This window comes from Tenrec ecaudatus, chromosome 11 (genome assembly GCF_050624435.1).
Source record: "Tenrec ecaudatus isolate mTenEca1 chromosome 11, mTenEca1.hap1, whole genome shotgun sequence".
Lineage (NCBI taxonomy): Eukaryota > Metazoa > Chordata > Mammalia > Afrosoricida > Tenrecidae > Tenrec > Tenrec ecaudatus.
The window spans coordinates 967,286-989,556 of NC_134540.1; the positions used below are offsets into that span (position 1 = coordinate 967,286).

At 60.6% G+C, this 22,271-nt stretch overlaps 1 protein-coding gene across 5 annotated transcripts in view; it reads right to left on the bottom strand.

Moving 5' to 3' along the window:
* Positions 1-1,812: 1,812 nt before the first annotated feature.
* The window catches only part of NBEA (neurobeachin), a 514,531-nt gene continuing 494,072 nt past the window's right edge, over positions 1,813-22,271 (bottom strand). For 4 of the 5 annotated variants that reach the window (XM_075562753.1, XM_075562752.1, XM_075562750.1 and 1 more), the window contains 9 exons: positions 20,539-20,628; positions 18,982-19,174; positions 17,324-17,395; positions 14,751-14,906; positions 13,965-14,135; positions 7,233-7,334; positions 4,972-5,168; positions 4,287-4,438; positions 1,813-3,236 (listed from right to left, as the gene is read on the bottom strand). In XM_075562753.1, coding sequence (XP_075418868.1) covers positions 3,146-3,236; positions 4,287-4,438; positions 4,972-5,168; positions 7,233-7,334; positions 13,965-14,135; positions 14,751-14,906; positions 17,324-17,395; positions 18,982-19,174; positions 20,539-20,628 — 1,224 coding nt within the window. In that variant the 3' untranslated portion in view covers positions 1,813-3,145. The remainder of the gene's footprint in view (positions 3,237-4,286; positions 4,439-4,971; positions 5,169-7,232; positions 7,335-13,964; positions 14,136-14,750; positions 14,907-17,323; positions 17,396-18,981; positions 19,175-20,538; positions 20,629-22,271) is intronic. The other variant, XM_075562751.1, reaches the window with a different exon arrangement.

Below are 22,271 nucleotides of genomic sequence, written 5' to 3' on the forward strand. Positions count from 1 at the left end.
CAGAGTCCCTCCCCTGGGATGGAGGACAACCACCACACGGATATCCCAGGTGGCCCTCTCATGTGAGCCGCTCAATGGCTTTGTCCTGCTGGGTGGGGTGGATCTGCCCACCTCTGGCTTATCGCAGGAGCACTTACCTACTGTGACACCAGGGCTCCCTCTTCGTCCCCAGTGCTGCCCTGACACAGGGAAGAATGGGCTCTCCTGGGTGCTCTGGGCTAACTCCTGGAGGGGGTGGCCAGCACTATCCTCAGAAAAGCTCCTGGCGGAACTTGAACCTCCAGCCTTCCAGCCCACAGGATCTATCTTCACCACCTTCTCAGAACTGCTGTCGCAGAGAGGGTGTCCTGGCAAGAACTCTCCCCTCACTCAGCTCCCAGCACAGCTGCCTGCCCTAGTGTGCCACCGGGACACAGGACTCAACGGGCCCAGAAGCCTTGACGGACAGACACTCTGATCAAAGACCCTATAGAAGACTGCTGATCAAAAGGTTGGGGTCTATGAAACAGTGAACATTCTCTCGGAATCCAGACTTCCCAGAGCTATGGAGTTGGGTGAACTCCCCAAACGGCTCCCCTGAGGCCATCTTTGAACTCTCACCACAAGTATCCCCTGAAGCAGTCATCAAGCCACAGTGCTGAGCCCGGTGGGTCAGGAATGCAGCACTGAGCAGGGGCTGTAGGAAGCTTTCTACCTGGGTCAAGCCGACCCAGGCACCTGGGAAGGCTCTGTGGTTGCCTTAGGGTGTGAGGGTCTGCTCTGGGGGGAGGGGGAGGGGACGACAGCTGGGGCTGAGGTGAAGATGACCACCCACAGCCCGCAGATTGTCCGAGTCGCTGCATCACGTGAGGACGGACTGGACTGGACTTGGTTTGCACCTTTCTCAGCAGTGACAAAACACAACTTGACTCGAAGCAGACAAAGCGAGTGGGGGCAGGGCATCGCTCGCTCCTCCTGCGAGGATGTCCTGGAGCAGGCCGGCAGCTTCAGCTGCGGCGTGGACAAGGCTTGCTTTCTCCTGGAAGGGAGAGGTTCCCACCGCACCTTCTGACGGCTCCTGGCCATACTCGGCTGTCCCAGCACCTTACCTGGGCCAAGGACAGTGCCCTTCCCAGCTGTGAATGAAAGAGGCTTCTGCCCAGGCCCAAGGGGCAGTTCTGGGGGCGACATTGGACCCCTTCACGTCGTTTGCATCTTCCCTTGAACTGGGGATCCAGAGCCCGGGGGGTGTAGGGCTGGGAGAGTAAGGGCAGGGGAAGACCTGGGGAGTGTGGAGCTGGGAAAGCTGGTGGGGTGGGGAGGGGGAGGACCCCGAGCCCAGGGGTGAGGGGCTGGGAGAATCAGGGGTTAGGGGCAGGAGGGGACAGATTGAACACCAAGTCTTTCTGTAGGTTCCGGTGTTCTGTCCTGTGGCCATACATGAATTCCCTGCCCAATTGCCCCTCCTGGGTTTTTCTGGGGGGTTGCTTCACCCCTCCACTACCCTGTATCCCCCACATCTTCCTAGCTCAACAGGGGCTCCCTAGCAGGGTGATGAGCTTTGGGGAGTGCTGGCTGGGATATCTGGCCCCAACCGCCAACAGTATTGTTTGGTATCCCGTATGCTGCTAGCTCTGACCCCTCCCCCTTCCTTCTAAAAAGGCGGGGCACCAAGCTAGGCTCAGCAGGGTGACTGGTGGGGTGCTCTGCCCTGGTCCCTGTGGCTCCTCATCCTGGATGGCCTGATCAGTGCTGCACCCGACATTTCTGGATGGAGGCGGGGCACCCGAGGCGGGCAGCACGGTGATGCGGCCAGGGAAACCAGAGGCCGGCTGGGAATGCTTTGCATATTTTATTTTTCGTTTTTTTTTTCTTTTTCTTTTTTGATTTCCGACTCACACACGTCTGGCGTTAATTACATCTCTGTGATAAAACATGGTTACGATAGCGTGAGGGGCTGATATGTCCAAACGAGCCACCATGCTCTCAGGGTCAGGTGACCTGCCTGCCAGCACCCGACGGTCGGGTCCTCCTGTGGACACTGGGTGGCAGGGGCCTGGGTCTCGCGTGGTTCCTGGGGGTCAGAGTGCCCCACACACACGAGCAGTGGAGGGAAGGTGTCGGGCCAAGACCGCCTCCAGGAGCAGTGCCCGAGATGAGGACAGACGTGGGTGTCCGTTTCCTCCCCTCGCCTTCCTGGGCATGATGCCTGAACGTGAGTGTCGAGCTCTGAGACCATCACATTGCTGGAACATACCTCGGAGCACGACAGTCTGCACACGCCTGCCCGGAACGTGCCGTGGAGGGCTGAGGCCTGATGCCATGGGGACCCACCGCCTCCGGCCGGGGCCCAGCCTCAGCCGACTGTCCCACAGGACCCGGCAAGGCCTGGCTCATCCGTCAAAGCCCAGCTTGTTCTTAAGGAAACTGATGACACAAAGGAGAGTCCTGGACAACGCTGCCCATCAGGTAGCTCCCCAGGCAGGACCTCAGGCAGGTCCCCGGGCCAGCGGAGGCTCCAGTGGTCCCGGGGCAATGGCCCCCAGCCCTCGGGCTCTGTCTCCAGGTCGTGGTGGGCGGCGGCAGGATGCTCCTCCTGGTCAGAGGGCCAGGTGTCCCATAATGGCTTCGTATCCAAACGCCTCGTGAGTCAAGGGCTCTGGGAGGGGCGGGTTTCACAGGAGAGTGCAGACACCCACAATTGGTGAGGGTGCCGGAAGCGCGGACTCGAACCCACGCCAACAAGCTGGTCCTGGCGGGGCGGAGGCACCTCCCCGGGGATGGCGGTGGAAGAGCATGCAGGCTGGGATCCACAACAAAATTAGAAACTGTGTTCTTTGTACAGGTTTTACTTTTAAAAAAGTATCCCTTAAAGAAGACGTGTCCGATGTACAAAGTATCAAACGGTGTTCTGGTTTCTCCTCGGAGACTAGGCGGCTCAAGAAGCTCCGGGGGAGCCTGGGGGGCCCTCCCTCCCTTCTCTGGAGAGCGAGGGTCACCAAAGATGGAGGTGGGCACCCCTATTCGGTCACAGGAGAGAAGCTGGCTGGGGCAGCTGGTGGTGATCCCCCAGGGGGCTGGGAGGGGAGGCTGCTGCAGGGCGGCGCGGTGGGTGCGGGGCAGGTGACGTGACGGAGGAGCCGTGGCCTCGGCCGCCCTGGTCCTGTCAGTACCTGTTCTGATGCTCATAGTGCCACCGGTTGAAGTCAATGTTGAAGGCCACGATGCTGCCCGAGGCCATGCCTGTGATCAGCGTCCTGTGCGGCAGAGACAACGTCAGCGCCCAGCCCCTAGGCCTGTGGACAACGGCCACCCTTCCCCACCCGGGCCCACTCCTGCCTCCTGTATCCTGGGCATGCCCCCCTCTCTCCCAGGCTTGGGCATGGTATCCCCCTGGGCACTGCCCCAGCCTAGCCTCCGGCTGCCCGAGTGCCCCTGCGGTCTCGTGCTCTGTGCCCAGTCTCCCTGTCAGCAGCGCCCCACCCCCACCCCCACCCACGGGATCCTTCGGTCCTGCTGTCTGCGCAATTACAGCAGAGAAACACCTCCCTCTGGGTGGGGGTGGAGGGCTCTGAGGGGGACTTTCTCACAGGCCCTGGGCCCTCTGCTGACAGATGGTGGTGTGGCTCTTAGGGGACAGTCACAGCAAGACCCCAGAACTCAGACACCGTGGCCTGGGTCCTGCTCAGACTCACCGCTGTCACCAGTCGGCTCTGATGCACAGAGGCCTGGCAGGACGGGGTGCCCTGTCTTCATGGGAACCCCTCCCTCACCTCGTCCTGCTCTCTCAAGGCGCTACTGGACTCCAACACTGACTTGTGGTGAGCAGCCCCCTGCGCTGACCACTTGGCTTCTGGCAAAGACCAAGCCAGCCTCAAATGCAGCCTGCACTCAGGCCAGACTGCTCTTTCCCGGGTGCACTGCCATGGCTCAGTTTGCTGGGGACTTCGGCTGCGCCTGACCACCCAGGAAGGGGCTTTCTGCAAAACCTGCCTGCGGGTGTCTTCGCCCTCCACCCCCCAGGGACCCTGGCAGCATGAGAAGAGGGCACCCTGCTAATGAGCTTCCTTGGCCTCTGTCACACAGGTGCTCACGACCACCTGGGACCTTGCTGCACAGGAGCAGCCGGCCAGAGCTCCCCGCGGAGCTGCTGGTGCGAGAATGGCTGACCTGAGCAGCTCAGCCGGCAGCGCCACCAGGACAAACCATGGGCAGGCGGGCTCCCAGGCACGGACGGACCTGGCAGTTCCTCCCATGGGCCCCTCCCTCCCTGCTCACCCCTCTGGGCTCTGGGCGGCCCAGCTCACCTCTGGTCATGGGACAGGTCCATGGCTCGGATGCCAGCGTCACAGCCTGGGTAGATGTACAGCTGTTTGAAGTCACAGGCCTGCCAGACCTCCACCACGCCGTTGTCCCCTCCTGTCACCAGGTTCTGTCCATCGCTGCTCAGGAGGATGGCCTTGGGGAAAGAGGATAGGAGGGATGGCCTTAGAGGTTGAGGGGACAGGAGGGTGGCCCTGGGAACGGAGCTTTCCCCGCTGGTCAGGACGAGAGCTGCCTTGGAGAGTGGCCCCTCCTGCGGACTATGGCCAGACTTCTCCCATGCAGCCCCCACCACGCTGCTGTGGCTTCAGGAAGTTCTACAGGCATGAGGCTCCTGACTAAGCTCTTGGCCGCTGAGACCGGAGGCTGTGGGATTGAGTGTGGAGTCTGGGCAGTGAGAGTTGTGGCTAATTGCAGACGGTTCTCAGGGACTGGGGTCCAACCACCCCGTCCCTGGGGGCAGAGCACAGTGAGACCCAGTGGGGTCTGCCTTGGGCTCCGGACAAAGGATTCTGTGTCAGCTAAGCGAATCACCACATCGTGGGGGCTCACAGGGAAGACCACGATGGAACCTCTGCTGACCAGCAGCCATCCTGAGGCCACTGCAGCTTCCATCTAGCTGCCTGCTGCCCACGACCGCTTTCCTGAGGGGGCCCGGTGCAGACTCACCCGAGTAGAGTCGTTGATCTCCATCTGAGCCAGGAGCTTCCCGTTGATGCTGAAGTTGCTGAAGCGACCTCGCTCGTAGTAGATGATGCAGTGGCCTTCACTGGACACGGAGATCAGGCGCGGGAACAGGCAGCTTGCTGGCCCATCCAGGGCCCGGAGCAGGTCCCCCGTGATGGTGTGGACAAGGCAGGGGCCTTCTGCAGGGGGACAGTGCCGAGGCAGAGGTGTGAGAGGCACAGACCCACACACCCTACACAAGCACCTGCTCTCAGACAGATTGCAAGATGGTGGCGAGGGGAAGGGGGGTGTAGGCAGCTTCAATGCTGCACTCAGGGGCCACCTGTGACACACACACATGCATGCACATAGACATGTACACACACATGCTCACATGTGCCTGTGCACACACCCATACACATGTACACATACCTGCACACACGAACATGTACATACTGTGCCAGTGACATAATCTCCTGCCAACTTGAGGGAAGGGGTGGAGTCTACCCTGTCAATCAGGTCATAGCCAATGTGGCCTCTGTGTGGGCATTGCCTTCTGCTGAGAATTCTGGGGACTCCTGTCTTCCTCCCTGGAGGCGGGATACACAGACTCTCTACTACACATTCCTGCTGATAAGTAACATGGAGCTATGCTGATGGAGCTAGAGCTCTGGAAACTGGAGAAGCCACATGGAGATCCACGCCAGCGCTGAGATGCTTCCACTGCCACTGGATCCACAAGAGTTAGCACCCACTGGCTTGTGATCTTCCTGCACTTGGTGTCAGTGCATGGGTTGGGTGAGTCTGAAGAGGAATTTATGGACTGGTATCGGACTTACAGGCTAATATCAGACTTAAGGACTTGCTCTGGACTGAGATGCTTTCTCAATTTACAATTGCTCTTTGATATAAAGCTCTTTCTTACACACAAGCACACAAGTGTCTATGAATTTGTTTTAGTATGCCCAGACCATACACATATATATACATGGACACACATTCTGCACATGCACACACATATAAACACATACATATACATATATACACATACCTGCGCATACACGCACACAAATATATTTACTCAGACATATACCTGCACATGCACGTACACATAAACACACATGCATACACATGCACACATGCATGCACTCACATACACCCATATGCAGATATATAAAAACAAATACAAACCTGTACGTACATGTAACACATACACACAAACATACCTAGAGACACAAACACGATATATACATATGCACACACATTCAAGCACACTCACACATACGCATGCACTGACACATCCACATACAAAGCAACACATACACATAAAGCAACACATACACACACGCACACATATAACACCCATGCACGCACACACAAACACCGCCTATGTCAAATGACAACACTGTGGAATATGCTGTTATGAGTTCCAATGGGCAAGCTTCTGGAGGCAGCCGAGCACTCAGCTGCTGTGCCCCAGGGTCCCCCTGCCGGGGTGGAGACCCAGGGTCCCCATCTCCACAGGGACTCAGCCTCAGCAGGAGACCCTGTCTCCACCTGCTCCCAGCCCAGGCTGGTCTGAGAGGGAGCCGCTGGGCAGCCTGCTGGGCGCCCACGGCACAGCCTGACTGCATGCTGGTCCTCTTGTCCACGGCTACCACTGAGGGCTGTGCCCACAGGACACAGTCCAATGCACTGCAATCTAACGCACCAGGGCCCCAGTCTGTTCTGTGTGACATCGGGACGTCTTCCCTGCAGCGACATTCATGTGAAAGTGAGACAGCTGCAAGGAAGCTGGACGATGGATGTCTTGGCCCCGGGTGAGGCTCTGAGAGAAAGCTACGGCACGTGCCCTGGAGCCGGTGAGTTCTGCTGTTCTTCTGAGGAAACACACAGCGAAAGCACGCGTGGCGTCCTGTGCCTCCCACGGCCCTCTGCCGGGCGGCCCTGCTCACCTCCCTGTCCAAGGTGGTCTTCCTCACTAGCCTGAGGAGCTGCTGCTAATTTGACCCTGCCCAGGCAGTGCTGAGAGGGCACCGTGCCCTGGGCAGGCTCCTCCCAAGAGAAACCTTGGGGGGGGGGTTTCTGGTTGAAGGGTTGCAGATGGCTCCAGGGAAAGCCCAGAGTCCACGAGGACAGGGATTCTGCTAGGGTATCCAGGAGGCATGAGGCACGCCTTCCACATGCAGCCCGGGGCTCGGCTCAGACTCGGGCGGCTGGAGGCATGCTTGCCAACAATCTGGAGGGCGAGGAGAGGCTCTGACCTTTAGCACCGCTGATGACGAGCCCCAGCTCCGCGCAGACGGAGACGCAGACGACCTCGTGGTCATGGCCCGTGAGCACGGCTCTTGGAGCGGGGTAGTCACCTACAAGAGACAGCAGCCGAGAGTCACCACCAACCATCGCCATCGCCACCGAGGGACCCCTCGCGGGAACCTGCGGCCACGCCGTGCACTGCTATGCCCGCCAGGGAGCTGGGTGAGCATGAGCGCTCCCTGGCTTGAGGAGGGCTTGGAGCTCCAAGAGTGTGCCACAGACCACCGTGTGAAAGGCCAACCGGTCACCTGACACGCCAGGGTGTGATGGGGAAGTGTGAAAGATGGCGAGAATGACCGGCACAGGACACAGGCACATGGTGAGCGAGGTCAGCTGGGAACATGGTGCCCATAGACTTGCTCCGTACATGAAACACAGTGTCTGTCCAGCACAGCAGAGCAAGGCGGGCCTGTACCTGCTGCTCAACCTGTTGGGATGACCGGGTGGGCCAGAGATGAGGACAGTGGTGATGGCCACTGCCCGCTATGGCAGGGGTTGGACACAGGCTGCGCTGGCTCCAGCGATGGCAGGTGCTATCCCTTGGAGCTGGAGCCCTGGTGGTGCCGTGAGTTATGCAACTTCGAGGTCAACCGTTCAAAACCACCAGGACACGGTGAGGGAGGAGGCGGAGGCTGGCTGCCCCCACAAATACTCAGGCTCGGGAGTCCACAGGGGCAGGTGTGCTCTGCCCTGTCAGAGGCTCACTGGCAGGGAGGAGATTGGGGAGATTTTGCTAACGGTGCCCATGCCGTGGGGTCGGTTCTGACTCTCAGAGCAAGCCCACCAGACTCCTGTCCATTCAGAATCCTCGCCACCCCCCAAGGCTTCAAGGGAGTTTGAGAGGTGGAGCACACTCCCTAACCCGCAGGGCCCCCAGGGCGCCATTCCTAAAAGGCAGGTTCTGCTGGGCAGCTTCCTTCACAGCCCGAAGCCCAAGGCTTTGCCCGCTTATTCAACGTGTCTGCGTTCATACAAGTAATGGACTGAGTCCCCACAGGACCAAAGCAGATCCCTTTCTAGCGAGTTGATTCTGACTCATGTCCTACGACTTCTACTCATAGGACAGCGTAAAAGTGCTCCTGTGGGCCTGTGTCCGAGACGGTAGCTCTTTATGGGAGCAGCGGCGTCACCTTCCCACGGCCACACACCTGGTGGGTTCAACGCACTGGGCTTAGGGTGAGCTGTGGGAGGAGGCGTAGGTCACTGAAAGGAAGGCCAGGTCACGGAACTTGGATTGACAATTAAATCTGGACCATGTTTGTGGCATGTCTTTTACAAGAGGTACCCAGAAAACACTGGAATTCTGTTGTATTTAAATTTTTTTTACAAAACTACCTATCCCCTTCAAAATACTCTCCATTACACTTAATACATTTGTCAAATCTGCGATTCCACTCTAGGAAACATTTTTTAAACTCATCTGTTTGGATGGTTGACAGCATCTCCTTTTTTTTCTTCACCTCTTCTACATCATCAAATTGCTTTTCTTCATGTCTCTCTGCATTCGTGTAAACAAAAGAAGCCCCACAGAGTGAAGTCAGGTGAGTCAGGTGCGTGGGGCGAGAGAGGGATGCACTTGAGACGGCTGCTTGAGCAGGGCACTGTGGTGGCAGCAAAACCAGTCCCCCGCCTGCCACAGATCAGGCCTCTTTGGTCACACACGGTTACGCAATCTTTTCAGAACCGCTAAAGAGAAAGCTTGATGAGCAGTCTGGCCGAGGGAATGAACTCCAAATGCTCTGCGAGTCACCATTGCTGTCTGCTGGAAGTTGACGGACGTCCAGAACGAGGCTTGTCATCAATGGACATTCCGCCTTTTCTGAAGCAAGAACACCGCTCGTACACTTGAGTCTTCCCACAGCGCTGTCCCTGGGGCTGTGTTCAACACCACAGCAGTTTCTGAGGCGTTTTTCCACAGCTGCACCACTGTTCTCTGAAATTTGCCATCACAAAAAAAGAGGTTCCGGCGAAACTGCTTTTAATGTAAAGCACCGTGTCCAGAAAGAACCTTCCCAGGAGACGTCACTGGGTGCACTAAGTCATCCACGCTTGCCTAGCCAGGAAAAACGTGTGCTACGGATGCTCCGCCCAGCAGAGCTGTCTTCCAGGTTTTGGTTTCCTTTATAATGCTCACGGTTCCACATGGCTCTTCTTTCCCTGCCGGTGATGGCAGACTCATCGTGCCGGTGCTCTCTCTCCCACGCCCCTCACTGTGGAAGCAATAGTAGCAGAGCCCAATGGTGCTGGTTCCAGCGGGTCCACAATAGCCTCTTTCCTAGGCCCGTGCCCCTCCTCCTCAGTCTCCCCTTGGAAAGGACCGGTGGTGTGGACGGTGCCCCTCTCCTTCCAGAGGGACAGCAGCTCTCCCAAAGTTCTTGAGCGCCTTTCCTCCGCAGTGGTTGGCCTCAAAGTGGGACCGCTCTCCCTGGGGCCGGGGATACGGCCTCCGAGATGATAGGCTGGGTGAGAATACTACTTTCCCACTATCATTGGGAAGCTCCTCTACCTGAAACAACAACAGAAACTACCACTCACGGGGAAGGGTGCTTCCCACAAGGAGTCCTGGTGGCACCGTGGCTCCGTGCCAGGCTGACCCGCAAGGTCAGCAGCTCAAAGCCACCAGCGGCTCCGTGGGAGAAAGGTGGGCCGTCTGCTCCCGTAAAGAGCAGAAGTCTCAGGAATGCACGTTCCACTGTGTCCCGCGAGTGCCTCTGGTGTGGGGTCTATCTGTGCACGATAAGTGAGAATGCTTGCCAGGTTGGAAAGATTTTTCCCAAAGCCAACGTCGGACTGAGGGGGTCCCCAAGGCCCTGTGTCACTGTCTCCCCGGCCTTCCAAGTGAATGGGCGGCATGATGACCAGGGCTGCAGCTTGGCACTCAGCTGTTGGTCTGCCCCGAGTCGAGTCGGAGCCTGCACGGGGGGGGGGGGGGACTGGGGACGCAGCAGCAGGGGGTGCACACGCCCTGCACTTCACTGATGCTGCCATACGCCCCAGCAATCACTCAGCGCCTGGGGACTGCTCTGTCTGTCAACGTGACACTGCGTGATGGATGTGGCTCTGGGCAGAGGTCTGGGGCAGAGGGAGGTGCAGGTGAGGTGGGTCCTATCCCCGAGGACCACAGCTGCGCCCTCCCCGCCCTCCAAAGAATCTCACTGAAGGATGAAGGGGAGCAGGAAGCGAGCACAAGGCTTAGGGCCCACAGGCGTCGTCTCAGCCCGCCTGCTCCAGCCCGGCACACGCAGCATGCTCGCGGTGAGAGGACACACTGCCCGAGCAGTGAGGATCCACCACGGGCCACATGGGGACCACCCACCTTCCTCGGGCTGTGAGTGAGAGCAACAATGGCCGAGCTGATGGGTCCCTTGGAGGGACAGTTATAGAATGCTGCCACCCGGCCATCAAGGGATGATGTCATCTGACAGAGCTGGGGAGATGCAGCGGGAAGATAGGATGACTGATGTGCCAATCAATGACAGGCGCTGTAACTGTGTGGCCATCTAAGGACACCCCAGGGCCCCTGGCAGTGATGGGAGTGGTACGGCGTCATCTGTCAGTGACGATGGGGCGGGGATGGGGTCACTGGGCAGTGGTGTCAAGATGTAGTCAGTCTCCATTTTCACAGGACACTGATCTTGGAAGCGAGGAGGGTCAGAGGGTGAGGAGGGCTGTGTGTCCAGGCAGATGTGCAGCAGGCTCTTCCTTGTGGAGACGGCGCTGAGGCCTTTCCCCAAATCACCAGGGAGGAGAGCTGACGGGGCTCTCTCTCCACAGGGACGCCTCTCTGTGGAAAGTTCCAGAGACTGGAGCTCGTGTAGGGGTGGTGGTCCCTCACTGCCCGACTCCCGGGCTAACTCACCACGACCTCAGAGCCCCATCCGGGTCCCGTGCCTACGGCCACCAGGGGCCCTGCCGGCCTCACTGGAGGAAGACTGGCCCGAGATGGACTCTCACCCACTGTTGGCAGAGCTGCACCCCTTGGCCACTAAGATCTCCCACAGAGGACACGCAGCGATGAGCTTGCTGCCAAAGTCGAGGGTGAGGGGTCCCCTCCTACGGCGGGTGCTCCACCTGCCACCCCCCAGACGCTAACTACCAGGGGGCCTTTCCTGAGAGGTGAGGCAGCGCTAACGGATGGGACATGTTCCAGGCTTGGCCAGGGCACAGCGGTCAGCCCTGTCCCTGGCCGGCCAGTGTGAGGGTGGCACGCAGTGGGCAGCTCTGGGGGTTGTGCACGCGCTGTGGGCCAGTGGCAGGCTGGCCCTGGCTAACAGACCCCCTCTCCACTCTGCTCTTGGTAGAACCACATGCACGCATGCCTGCCCCCCGAGCCTGTGCAGACTCCCTAGAAAAGGAGTGAAGCGCAGGAGCGGCAGGCATCCTGGCCGGAAGCACCGGGCTGACGCCACCATCTGAGAGGGGTCTGGGGCCGGGGCATCTGTGAAGACCCCACAGGGGGCTCCAGCAGGACAGGTGACACATCAAGTCCCAAGATCAGTGACGTGCTGACGGCTGGACTCTGCACAAACAGCGCCGACCCTTTCCAGGACAGCGGGGGGCCCGGACGGGCAGCAGGGAGACCCTGAGGACAAGCCAAGTGCACATACCCACCGACAGGCCCGCCACCAGCTGCTGGCTCCGGCATCCTCTGCACAGGGGGCCGCTTCCAATTACAGTGTGCAAATTAGTTTTTATCACCTCAAATTAGTTTCCTAATGAGTGTGGCCGGTGGTGGTTGAAGAAAGCACTGTCCCTGTCCCTGGTGACCCGGCTAGGGCAGCACATTGGGGCACGTAGGTGCTGGGTCCCTGACCAGTGTCCTCTGCGGACCAAAGCGCCTACCATTGCTATAGTGACAGTGAGGAAGGGCAGCCGGTATTTCCTGGTGGGGGACAACTGGTCACTACACAGCATGGACCCGAGGAAAGGACTACACTGTCCACGCCCTCGCTTCCCTTGGGCTGTGATACCAGCGCCCACCCAAGAGCAAAGAGCCCACATCCATTGCCACCGCGTGGGGTCTGGAGCCCCCAAGGTGGGCGTGAGACCCCCGGGCACACAGCCTCCATGCTCTCTCTGGGACGGAGCTGGTGGGGGGGCGCCCATCATCCCCCTTTCCTCAGCCCAACACCTAGCCTACTGCTCCACCGGGCCCATGCGAGACCAGATCAGGGTGCCCGAGACCAGTAACCCAGACTATCGCCTCCTGGCACTTCAGCCCGCCCTGGGCAATTTTGAGAAGCCCTCTCAAGGGATGACTCTGACAGTGACATTCTGCTCTCGTCTCTGAAGGGCAGTCCTGTTCTTTCTAAGCTCGAATACCACACCGTGCTGAGCAGATGCCGCACGGCACAAACGCCTGTCTTAGGAGATTAGCACGCCTGTTACAGGTAACACACGCAGGCGGGGAAGACGTTTACAAGCTCAAAACATTGAGTTCCCTTCTTGTTGGCTGGTGGAACACAGCTCCCGTGCTTGGGAGAAATAAAGCCATCGCTGGGGGAGGGGGTGGGGAGATGTTTTTATGCATATGCCCCAGAACCCTGCTAGAAAGGGCGGTGTTTTCCTGAAAGTGACACGATTGAAGAGAGAAGAAACAGGGAGGCTGGCACAGCCGTCTCAGAAGGTGGCCATGAGGTGGGCTGGGTCCCGGGTCACTTCAGGAGCTCAGAGTGTGGATGGATGGGCCGTCAGACACATGGACGCCTGTCCTCCACTCAGGGCTGCATCTCCGTCCACGTCCGTGGGCCAGGCACTTAACCCACGGCACTCTCCCCCGTGGACCCACGTCTGCAGCAAAAGGTTCTGCTGGGCCCTGCACAGACGGAAGGCCCACTGCCCAGCAGCCTGCGCTCCCTTCCTGTCCCCATTCCCCGTACCGGTCAGGGTCACATGCTGTAGACCCCGGACCCTGCCCAACGGGGTGTCAGTGGAACTCTTCTCTTATTGAGGGTCTTATCTGGTCCCTCAATGTCGGAGACCTGCACTGACACGATGCTAGCTTCACGCTGACTGACACCACCACCACAGGCCTGCTCCCAGCCTGCCAGCCTCCAGGGGCTGCGGCTGCCCACGCTGCTATTCTGGGGAAGCCCCTCAACTCCTTATGCACGTCTGCCTTGTCGGGCCTCAGAGCGGAGCCAGGCTATGGTGGGGACCTGTCCGAATAGGAAATGGGCTCTGCACATGCTGTCAGGAGAGGCTGGCCCTGGAGAAGGACGGAGGGGCAGTGAACAAAGAAGAAGGCCAGTGATGAGGCAGGTGGACACTATGGCTGCAGCAATGGCAGACAGGCCAGGCAGTGTTTCCCTCTGCTGGACATGAGGCCACTGTGAGTCAGAAGTGACTCCACCCCTAACAGGACACCACCTCCGTCCACTGCAGTCAGTACGGTGGCCCTGACGAGCGGCAGGGGCAGTACCGGGGACTGCGGGGGAACGAGCAACCTGAGCTGGGGGATGCGGAGGACCCTGAGCATGCGGGGAAGGACGGCGCGGTGAGGGGTAGACGGAGGACTGTGGCTCAAAGGAAGGCCCTTGAGGGGAGGGATGGACAGACGGACACAGCGGCTGCAACGATGGACTGTGAGGCCGGCGCAGGGCCGGGCTGTCCCCCTGCTGTGTGCAGGGTCGCTGTGAGTTGGCCGCCCGCCCGCCCACCCGCGTGTGGGGTGCACTCACTGCTGTTGGGGTTGTCCCCGATGATGTGGTGGCGCCCGCTCCAATACCAGAGCAGCAGGGTGGCGTCCCGGGAGCCGGACACGATGTAGCAGTCCCCACCGATGTACGACTCTGACCTGGCCAGGCACGTGACCACGTCCCAGTGGCCGAAGACAATCTGGGTCAGTTTTCCTGAAACAGATGTGGCAGGTGGTATCAGAGTGGGGAGTAGCACAATGTCCCGCAGTTGGCCGTGACACAGAACCCCGAGATCCATATATGTGAGAACCTGGGGCTTTCTGTGAGGGGTGCTGATGTGACGCTGTATGGATTTGTGAGAAAGAACCCCAAGATCCACACGCATGGATCTAGCCACAAGGGCTTTCCCACGGGGCCTTGGGAAGAGATCCAAGGAGTCCCCATTTCCTGGCAGTGACGGGGTGGGGTGAGGTGGAGGGAAGGTGATGGGACCAGTAACGCGGGGTGGTGGGAAGGCCCAAGTCCACTGAGGAATGACGAGTCCGTGGCGCACAGTGGGTGGCATCGCCCTGCTCAGACTCCCATTGGAAACACAGCACATCACCGAAGGACAGATGCCGGCCCAGGGTGTCCGACAGACAGACAGACAGACGCAATGACGGACGTTCTCCTTCGTGGCAGGGTGGGCACCTGTGAGTGGGTCTGGGTCTGGGTCCGGAGGAGGCGGGGGACGGCCACCCACGGCCTCGCTTACTGGGTGGACACAGAGCCTGAGGCTTGGGCGGTGAGCTGAGCAGGGCCAGACTGAGACACTCTCCGCGGGCTCACCCGTCTCCGTGGAGTACACGCGGAAGCTCTTGTCCCAGAAGCCACAGATGAGGACGTAGCGGTTGTCGGCCGTCACCACAAAGCAGTGTGCGTTGATCTGGATGCTCTGGTCCACCAGGTCGGTGATCTGACGCTTGTTCATGCCTGAGTTATTGGCTGGAAGCGAGCAGGAAAGGGGGGTCAGGGGGAGCCGTAGAAGAAGGGTGTGTGGAGGCCATGTTCATGCAGAAAGGGGTGCTCAAGACTTAATGACGACTCCGAGTTCACATGCCCCGCCCCCGTCAGTCTGCCTTTCTGTGGCAGGCGGCACGAGGCTGTGATGCTGGATGCCAAACCACTGCCTTTTCACACAGCAGTAGGATCACCTGCGGTGGGCAGGTGTCAGCACAGCTTCCACACTGAGAACAGAGTGGGAGGAGGGTCTGGGCTGTCCTCTCCTGAGGGAGCCCCTCTGACCACCCCATGAAGAGCAGCCACGCTGCCGGCGACAGCGCTGGAAGACAGCTCTCAGGTAGAAGAGACTCAGAACAGGACTGGGGAGTGCACACCTGCATCTGCTGTGGGGGCTCCCTCAAAGCAAGCAGCAGCTGCCACACAGGGTCACACAGGGTCAGGGTCAGGATGGGCCTGCTGTGAGTCAGACAGACTGGACGCGCTCTCCTTGAGCGATACACCTTTGCTCCCAGTGTCTGCTGTCTGTCTCGTGCTAGGGGCTGTTTGTGAACCACACGGAGGCATTCTCTTCCTTGTGCCCGGCAAACGGGCGCAGAAACCTCATCGCCCGGGTCTGTGGCCATGCTGGCTTCTGCAGATGCTCCCTGGCCGGCTCCTGACAGGGAGGGGCAGACGTGGCCTGAAGGAACGTCCCTTACATTTACCCGATCTGTCACTGTCTGAGGGCACTGGCCATCCTAGGAGACGCCAGGAGGAGCCCGGTGTGGAGACGGCCCCACAGGGAGCTCCAGGCCATCAGCTTTAGAGACCCGACTTGTCAACCAACAGAAGGCTTCCAGAAGGGGCTGGCAGGGGACAGGGAGGGGAGGGGGATGTGGGGAAGGGACCCCTGGGGCTGCGTCTGAATGAAGCCTCACACAGCTAGCCCGCCCTGTGCTCCGTTGCCCCTGCCTCAGAGGAACCCAGGGCTGAATGCTAAACCGAGACCTCAGCCTAGAGCCCACAGACAGGAGGGCCTCGTCTGATCCTGCCGCCAGCAGCGTCCAGGCCGAGCCATGATGCCGGGAGAAGGCCCAGTGTGAAGGGTGCCGGAAGGACCAAGAACAGAACAGCCCGGGCCTCACTCTGGGGGTGCTGGCCAAGGTCCCCACGTGCACAAAGGACAGGCTGAGGGACCCTCAAGGCTGCAGCTCCAAGATGCCCTCTGACCGCAAGGGAGCCCTTGGTGGACACTTGATGGGCCTGAAGATTAAGTAACAGCCCCAAAGGGGAGTGTGTCCTGGCACACTCAACATCTTCAGATGATGGCCACAGGGACCCTCTCAGACACTGCTCTGTGCCGGGCAGCACAGGACTCGGGCGGGGGACCCTCTCAGACACTGCTCTGTGCCGGGCAGCACAGGGACTCGGGCGGGGGACCCTCTCAGACACTGCTCTGTGCCGGGCAGCACAGGACTTGGGCGGGGGACCCTCTCAGACACTGCTCTGTGCCGGGCAGCACAGGGACTCGGGCAGGGGACCTGCTCAGACACTGTTCTGTGCCGGGCAGCACAGGGACTCGGGCGGGGGACCCTCTCAGACACTGCTCTGTGCCGGGCAGCACAGGGACTTGGGCGGGGGACCTGCTCAGACACTGTTCTGTGCCGGGCAGCACAGGGACTCGGGCGGGGGACCTGCTCAGACACTGCTCTGTGCCGGGCAGCACAGGGACTCGGGCGGGGGACCTGCTCAGACACTGTTCTGTGCCGGGCAGCACAGGGACTCGGGCGGGGGACCTGCTCAGACACTGTTCTGTGCCGGGCAGCACAGGGACTCGGGCGGGGGACCCTCTCAGACACTGCTCTGTGCCGGGCAGCACAGGGACTTGGGCGGGGGACCTGCTCAGACACTGTTCTGTGCCGGGCAGCACAGGGACTTGGGCGGGGGACCTGCTCAGACACTGCTCTGTGCCGGGCAGCACAGGGACTCGGGCGGGAATGCGGGCGGGGTAAGAGTCTGAAGACCTGCTGACTCCAACTCACAGCTGCTGAGGACATGAGTCACAAGGAACCTTTAAGTCTCTGCTTGCGGCCGAAGGGATGACTGTTTCCAGAACAGATGTTTACAAGCATTCATTCCCCAGAGGCCGTGGACAGGTTGACTTCCCTATCTTTAAGGGGTCCACGGGACCTTGTCTTAGAGACTGCAGTGTGGTCAGTGTGCACCTCTTCCCCTAGCTCACAGCCAAGCCGTAGGGCTCTGAGACACCCAGATGTCAGACCAGCCAGGGCCTGTGGTGCTGTGAGCCAGCCGCACCCTGGTCTCATGACGCGTGGAAGGGTTCAGCCATAGTGAGGTATAATCACCCATGGGTCCGGAAGACAGGGACGGAGGACAGGGGCTTTTTGCAGCGAACGTACCGATCAATGGGTCCATTTCGATAGGGAGATGGTGGGCTTGGTCCAAGGAGTATCCTGGAGCACCCCTGAGGCCTAGAGAAGGACAGACATGCGCTGTGAGCTCCGGCGGGAGGCACGGTTGCACACGGCGCACTGGAGGAGACACTGTCGCGGAGCTCTGGCTCCCAGGCCGCTGCAGCAGGGGCCGTGCTGTGTGCTCGCCCACTGCCACAGTGGGTGCGGGGAGGGAGCCGGGACCCTGAGGGGGGCCGGGGCAGCTGTCAAGGGGCGGACTGTGAGCAGAGTGACGCGCAAGGAGCCGGTTTCACGCACCTGGTCAGGCACAAAGTACTGCCACTGGGGCCCAGTTCCCACTAGCATGTGCGTTTGCCAAAGAAAGCACGCGTCAAGATGCCACTGTGATGGCGGGAGGCCGCAGACAAGCGCTCCCAAGAATACACTGGTCGGGTCTCCTAAGGGAGCCTCCAGCAGAGGTCCTGCAACAGTGGCCCTGAGAGGCCATCCGAGGGCGCTCTGCTCATGGCCCTGAGGGTGTGGTGACTGCTCCCGGGGACAACCCAGGGGTCGTTTTGAGAGTTTCTTGAAGGACACGGGATAACCACAGGGGCCAGAAGGCCGAGTGCCAACCAGCGAGAGCAGGGTGGCCTGGAAGGTTCTCTGAGAGGAAGGTGCTCTGAGGAAGGAGCTCTCCCCTTGGGGCTGAGGTGGAGGCCCCTCGGGTGGTGGCAGCTGTCCCAGGAGGATCTCCCTGGGATCCTCACCCATCTGCCCTGCAGCCCTCACACCTCGAGGGGCCCGTGACCACGTGTCTGGGTGCACTCAGCTACCCTGTGACACAGAGGAGCGCCGTGCTCCTCTGGCAGCGTCGAGATGGCCACAGTCAGAGGAGCATGTACCCACAAGGCGTCGTGCAGGGACCAGGGCTGCCGTGTCCCCGCGGCCCTGTGGACACAGTGAGTTGCCCACAGGACAAACCAGGGCGAAGACAAGGCTCCCCAGAACATCAGCTCCGGCTCAGGATGCTGCTTCCCGAGGGACTTCCCGGAGCACTGGCCACTCTAGGGGGGCAGTGTCAGCCAGCAGGCAGTACCCTGCAGGGACCCTCCAGCGCTGACGCTGTGGACTGCGCGGGTCTGCTAGGCTGCACGCCCCTTGCAGGCGTGGGAACTGGTGTGGAGCCTGGCAGCAGCTCAGGCAGGTCCCCTGCCCTCTGGGGCCGGGTGCTGTGGGAGCTCCAATGGTGACTGATGGGTGAGTTCACAGCAGGGCACCGGCGTGCGGGCACCTGCGCAGAGCCTTCTCCGGGGCCGGTCGGGCAGGCGCCCGAGGGGCTCCTCAAACTTGTGGGGTGTTTAGCTCCGCCGAGGGGGCTGGTTGGGGTGGTCGGTGGTGTGAGGAGTGTGGCCCTCGCTGAGGCGCCTTGGAGGAGAGGGTGCGGACCCGTGCTGTGCGGGGCACTCCGGACGCTCTCGGTCTGCGTCCGGCTCGGGTCTCAGCGGCCACCAGCAGCCCGGGGAGCAGTTCTAGCCAGCCCTGCAGGGTGGCTCTGGCCAGCACCGATGGGGTCAGCGTGGGGCGGGCTCGCAGATGGCGTGGCAGACAGCGCGCCCACCTTTGTGTATGGTGTGCGTGGGGAGGCGCCCGGCGCCCGCACGTACCCACAGTGTTGTGCCAGCGGTTGACAGCGAAGAGCCTGCTGCAGGTGACGGTGACCACGGCGGGCGTGGTGAGGTGGGGCAGCGTGTTGGCAGCCACGTGGGTGACCGGGGAGTTGGACGGGAACTTGAGCACCATGATCACGTCCTGCTGCATCTGGTCCTTGAACATGAGTGGGCTCTGCGGAAGGAAACACTGTTGAATAGAAAGGAGGGAGGAGCAGAGACAAAGGAGAGCGCGGTTAGAGGGCTGCGAGCTCAGCTCCGAGGGATGCGAGGAGCCCCGCCCTGCCCCGCCCCGACGTGCCCCTCTGCAGACCCGAGCGGCACCCGCGCACGGGGACCAGTCTGACTGGAGCCACCCTGCGGGCAGCGTGCACCTGCTGTCCCCTCAGGCCACCAGCCAGGTTAGCAAACAGACACCTATCCATAGACAAGCGGCGGCCCCTCTGGGACGGGGAGACCAGGGCGTGGAGCGGCCTTATAGACCGGCTGTCGCCATGCCAATGTAACGCGATGCCGGATGCCGCCGCTCCCAGGGGTCGGGGCCTTGGCTGGCCTCAGGCCTCGCTACCCCAGCGGGCAGACTGCAGCAGACAGACCCCGGAGCTGCCCGCACCCAGCGACCCCGCAGCGCTCCCTTGCGGCCACCTCCGGAGCAGGTGGCCAGGCCTTGCTCCCTGCAGCCAGCGAGTGAGTTTGTACTGCTGGCCAACAGGCCAGCGGGGACCCCTTCGGACAGCTCCATGTCTGCAGTCCGGCCTCCGGGCGTCCTTCCTAGACTGCCCCAGGCGGGTGAGTGCCCGGCAGCATGCCCTCGACAGACCTGACTTCTGGCCGGCCGGGCCTCCAGGGCAGTGATTCTCACTAGCCTTGTTATTGGGAGGGGAGGAGACCAGCCTGGGAGAAGAAGAACCTCACAGAGCTGCCTGACCTGGACGGCCAATGCTGCCCTGCAGGGCCTGCGGATGGAGGCCACGCGAGGATGGTCATGTGGGCAGCCTGACCGAGGTCAACTGGTGCTGTCACGCCAAAGACCCACTTTCAGGCAAAGTAGCCTTACTAGGGCCTGACCTGGGGTGGGGGCGGGGCAGGGAGGGGCAGGAGCCCCGATGGCACAATGTACTAATAAGCCTTGGTCGGCAAACTACAAGGTCAGTGGTTCCAACCCAGTAGCTGCTGCACTGGAGAAGGATGAGGCTTCAGCTCCCGTGAAGCTTACAGCCTCAGGAGCCCCCAGGGGCAGGTCCTCCCTGTCCGGTGGGGTCACCGAGAGTCGGGGTGGGCTCCCCCACAGAGAGCACAAAGGTGGGGCAGGCCTGCCCTGTCCTGTGGGCCTTCACAGACACAATGACACAACTACAACCACAACAGTGACCTCGCTCTGGTGCCAGGGTGGGTCAGTGCGCTTTGTAATGAGCAGTGAGGCAACACGGAGGAAAGCCTGCACAGGGTGAGGGGCTGCTTATCTGAACCCCACACGGGGCAGGCTGGGCTGGGCCAAGGGGGTTGCTGGCGGCCGGCCACAGCTTTGGCAGGGGCTGAGGCCCGGGGACTCACCAGGTGCATGGCGGAGCTCCGCGGCGGGTGCGGCTCGATGAGCAGCTGAGATGGCGTCTGTCCCAGGTTCTGGATCTGAGCTTCCATGGCCTGCAGGGAAAGGAGTTGGCTGTCACAGGGGGAGGGGCGGCCAGCCGTGACAGAGTGGCGGCGGTGGGCATCCAGCCGTCCCCAGTCAGCCTTCTGTCGTCAAGCGTGGGCTCCTCCATCCAGACGTGCCTGTCACGGCGTGAGGTGGGCACCTGCCCGGGGATGCTGTGTGCACAGCAGGGAGCTGGGGCCACACTGCATGCCGTGGGACAGGCCCTCAACGGGCGCCTGGTGGGCAGGACGTGCGTGTCTGCAGTATAGTAGGAGCTGGGTCTTGAGTGGGGGGAGATGCAAACCAACAGAAACCCCCTCGGCCACCTCGCTGGGCCGTCAATGACAGGCAGAGGCAGCAAGGACGCTGGGGTTTTAAATAAGACGTGTAGTGTATGGACACACTGGAGAATATACATGCGCGGGTTTCAGCCTGCTGTAACAGGAAAGCATATTTATCTTGGAGGAAAGGTGCTCTTTAGAAGCAAGGGTGGTGGGCTCCTCAGAGGTCCGCTGCCGGAGACACCTGTCCTTGCAGAGTGGCCGCAGGCTAGCTGAAGTAGAAGGCCAGAGAGAGAGAGACGAACTGTCACAGTGGCCGCAACCGTGGGCCCAAACCTAACCAGGCCGGTGTGGACTCGCAGGACCAGGCAGTGCTTCGTTCTGTTGCATGTGGGGACTCTGGAGGCGTGTGATGACAAGGACGTGGACCTGTTTCTGGTTCTGCAATATTATCCCCCGAGTCTGAATCCATTTCTGCTGGTCCTTTCCTGAAACTCTAGAAGGAACTAATCTCCACGGAAGAGAGTCCTTTGTGCTTCCTGACCACTGCACAGTGTTCCTGAGCTTTCCAGGCTTCCCACCAAAGGACACAGTGTGGGAGGGGCCTGGGGCAGGCTGGGCCTGGAACGTCCGATGGCCGTGCGGGTCAAATCACTGTCTGAGGGAAAGGAAAACGTTGCTCCAGTGGGAACCGTCTGAAGGCGGAAGATGCTAGAACATAAGGACGCTTCTGGCAAAATGTGAGCTGCAATTTCAGTCACCCAGAAGCGGTGCATCTCCTTGAAATGGGGCAGTTTTGGCGCCCATAAAAGTGAAATAGGAAGTCGGGGCTCAGGGTGCAGGTGACATGATGACTCTTCCTGGCCTCCGTTCCTGCTTCTGACGCGCTCACCTCCAACCATTCTCTGCCTGCATCCTGAGAAAAACATTCACCAATAAAAGCGTGGGCCTTGCAGAATGATGAGCCCCGTTCAGTGCGGCTGTGTCTTTGTGGGCCGTATTTCAGAGGCTGCCCGAGGGTCTCTACATGCAGTGCGACCCCCTCTCCGCTGCCCTGTGGTTATGCACACATCCATCTGCGGGTGTCCACTGGCACGCACGATAGACGATTTAGCTGTCCGCGGTCACACAGGCGCGCAGAACGGTGGTTATGAAGGGAAGCCGCCCAGCTGACAGGCACAGGAGGGCCCCCGCTGGGTGCACTGAGAGAGCCGCCTGGTTAGCAAGCCGCCTGCCTACAGTCAGTGTCCCTCCCAGGTGGCTTTTGGCAGCCCTGGCGGTGTCATGGGCTGCTCACTGTGCTACAGTTTGGGGAAAAGTCTGCCCTTCACGGCGCTTCCTTGTGTGCGGTGCTTTCTGTTCATTGTTGG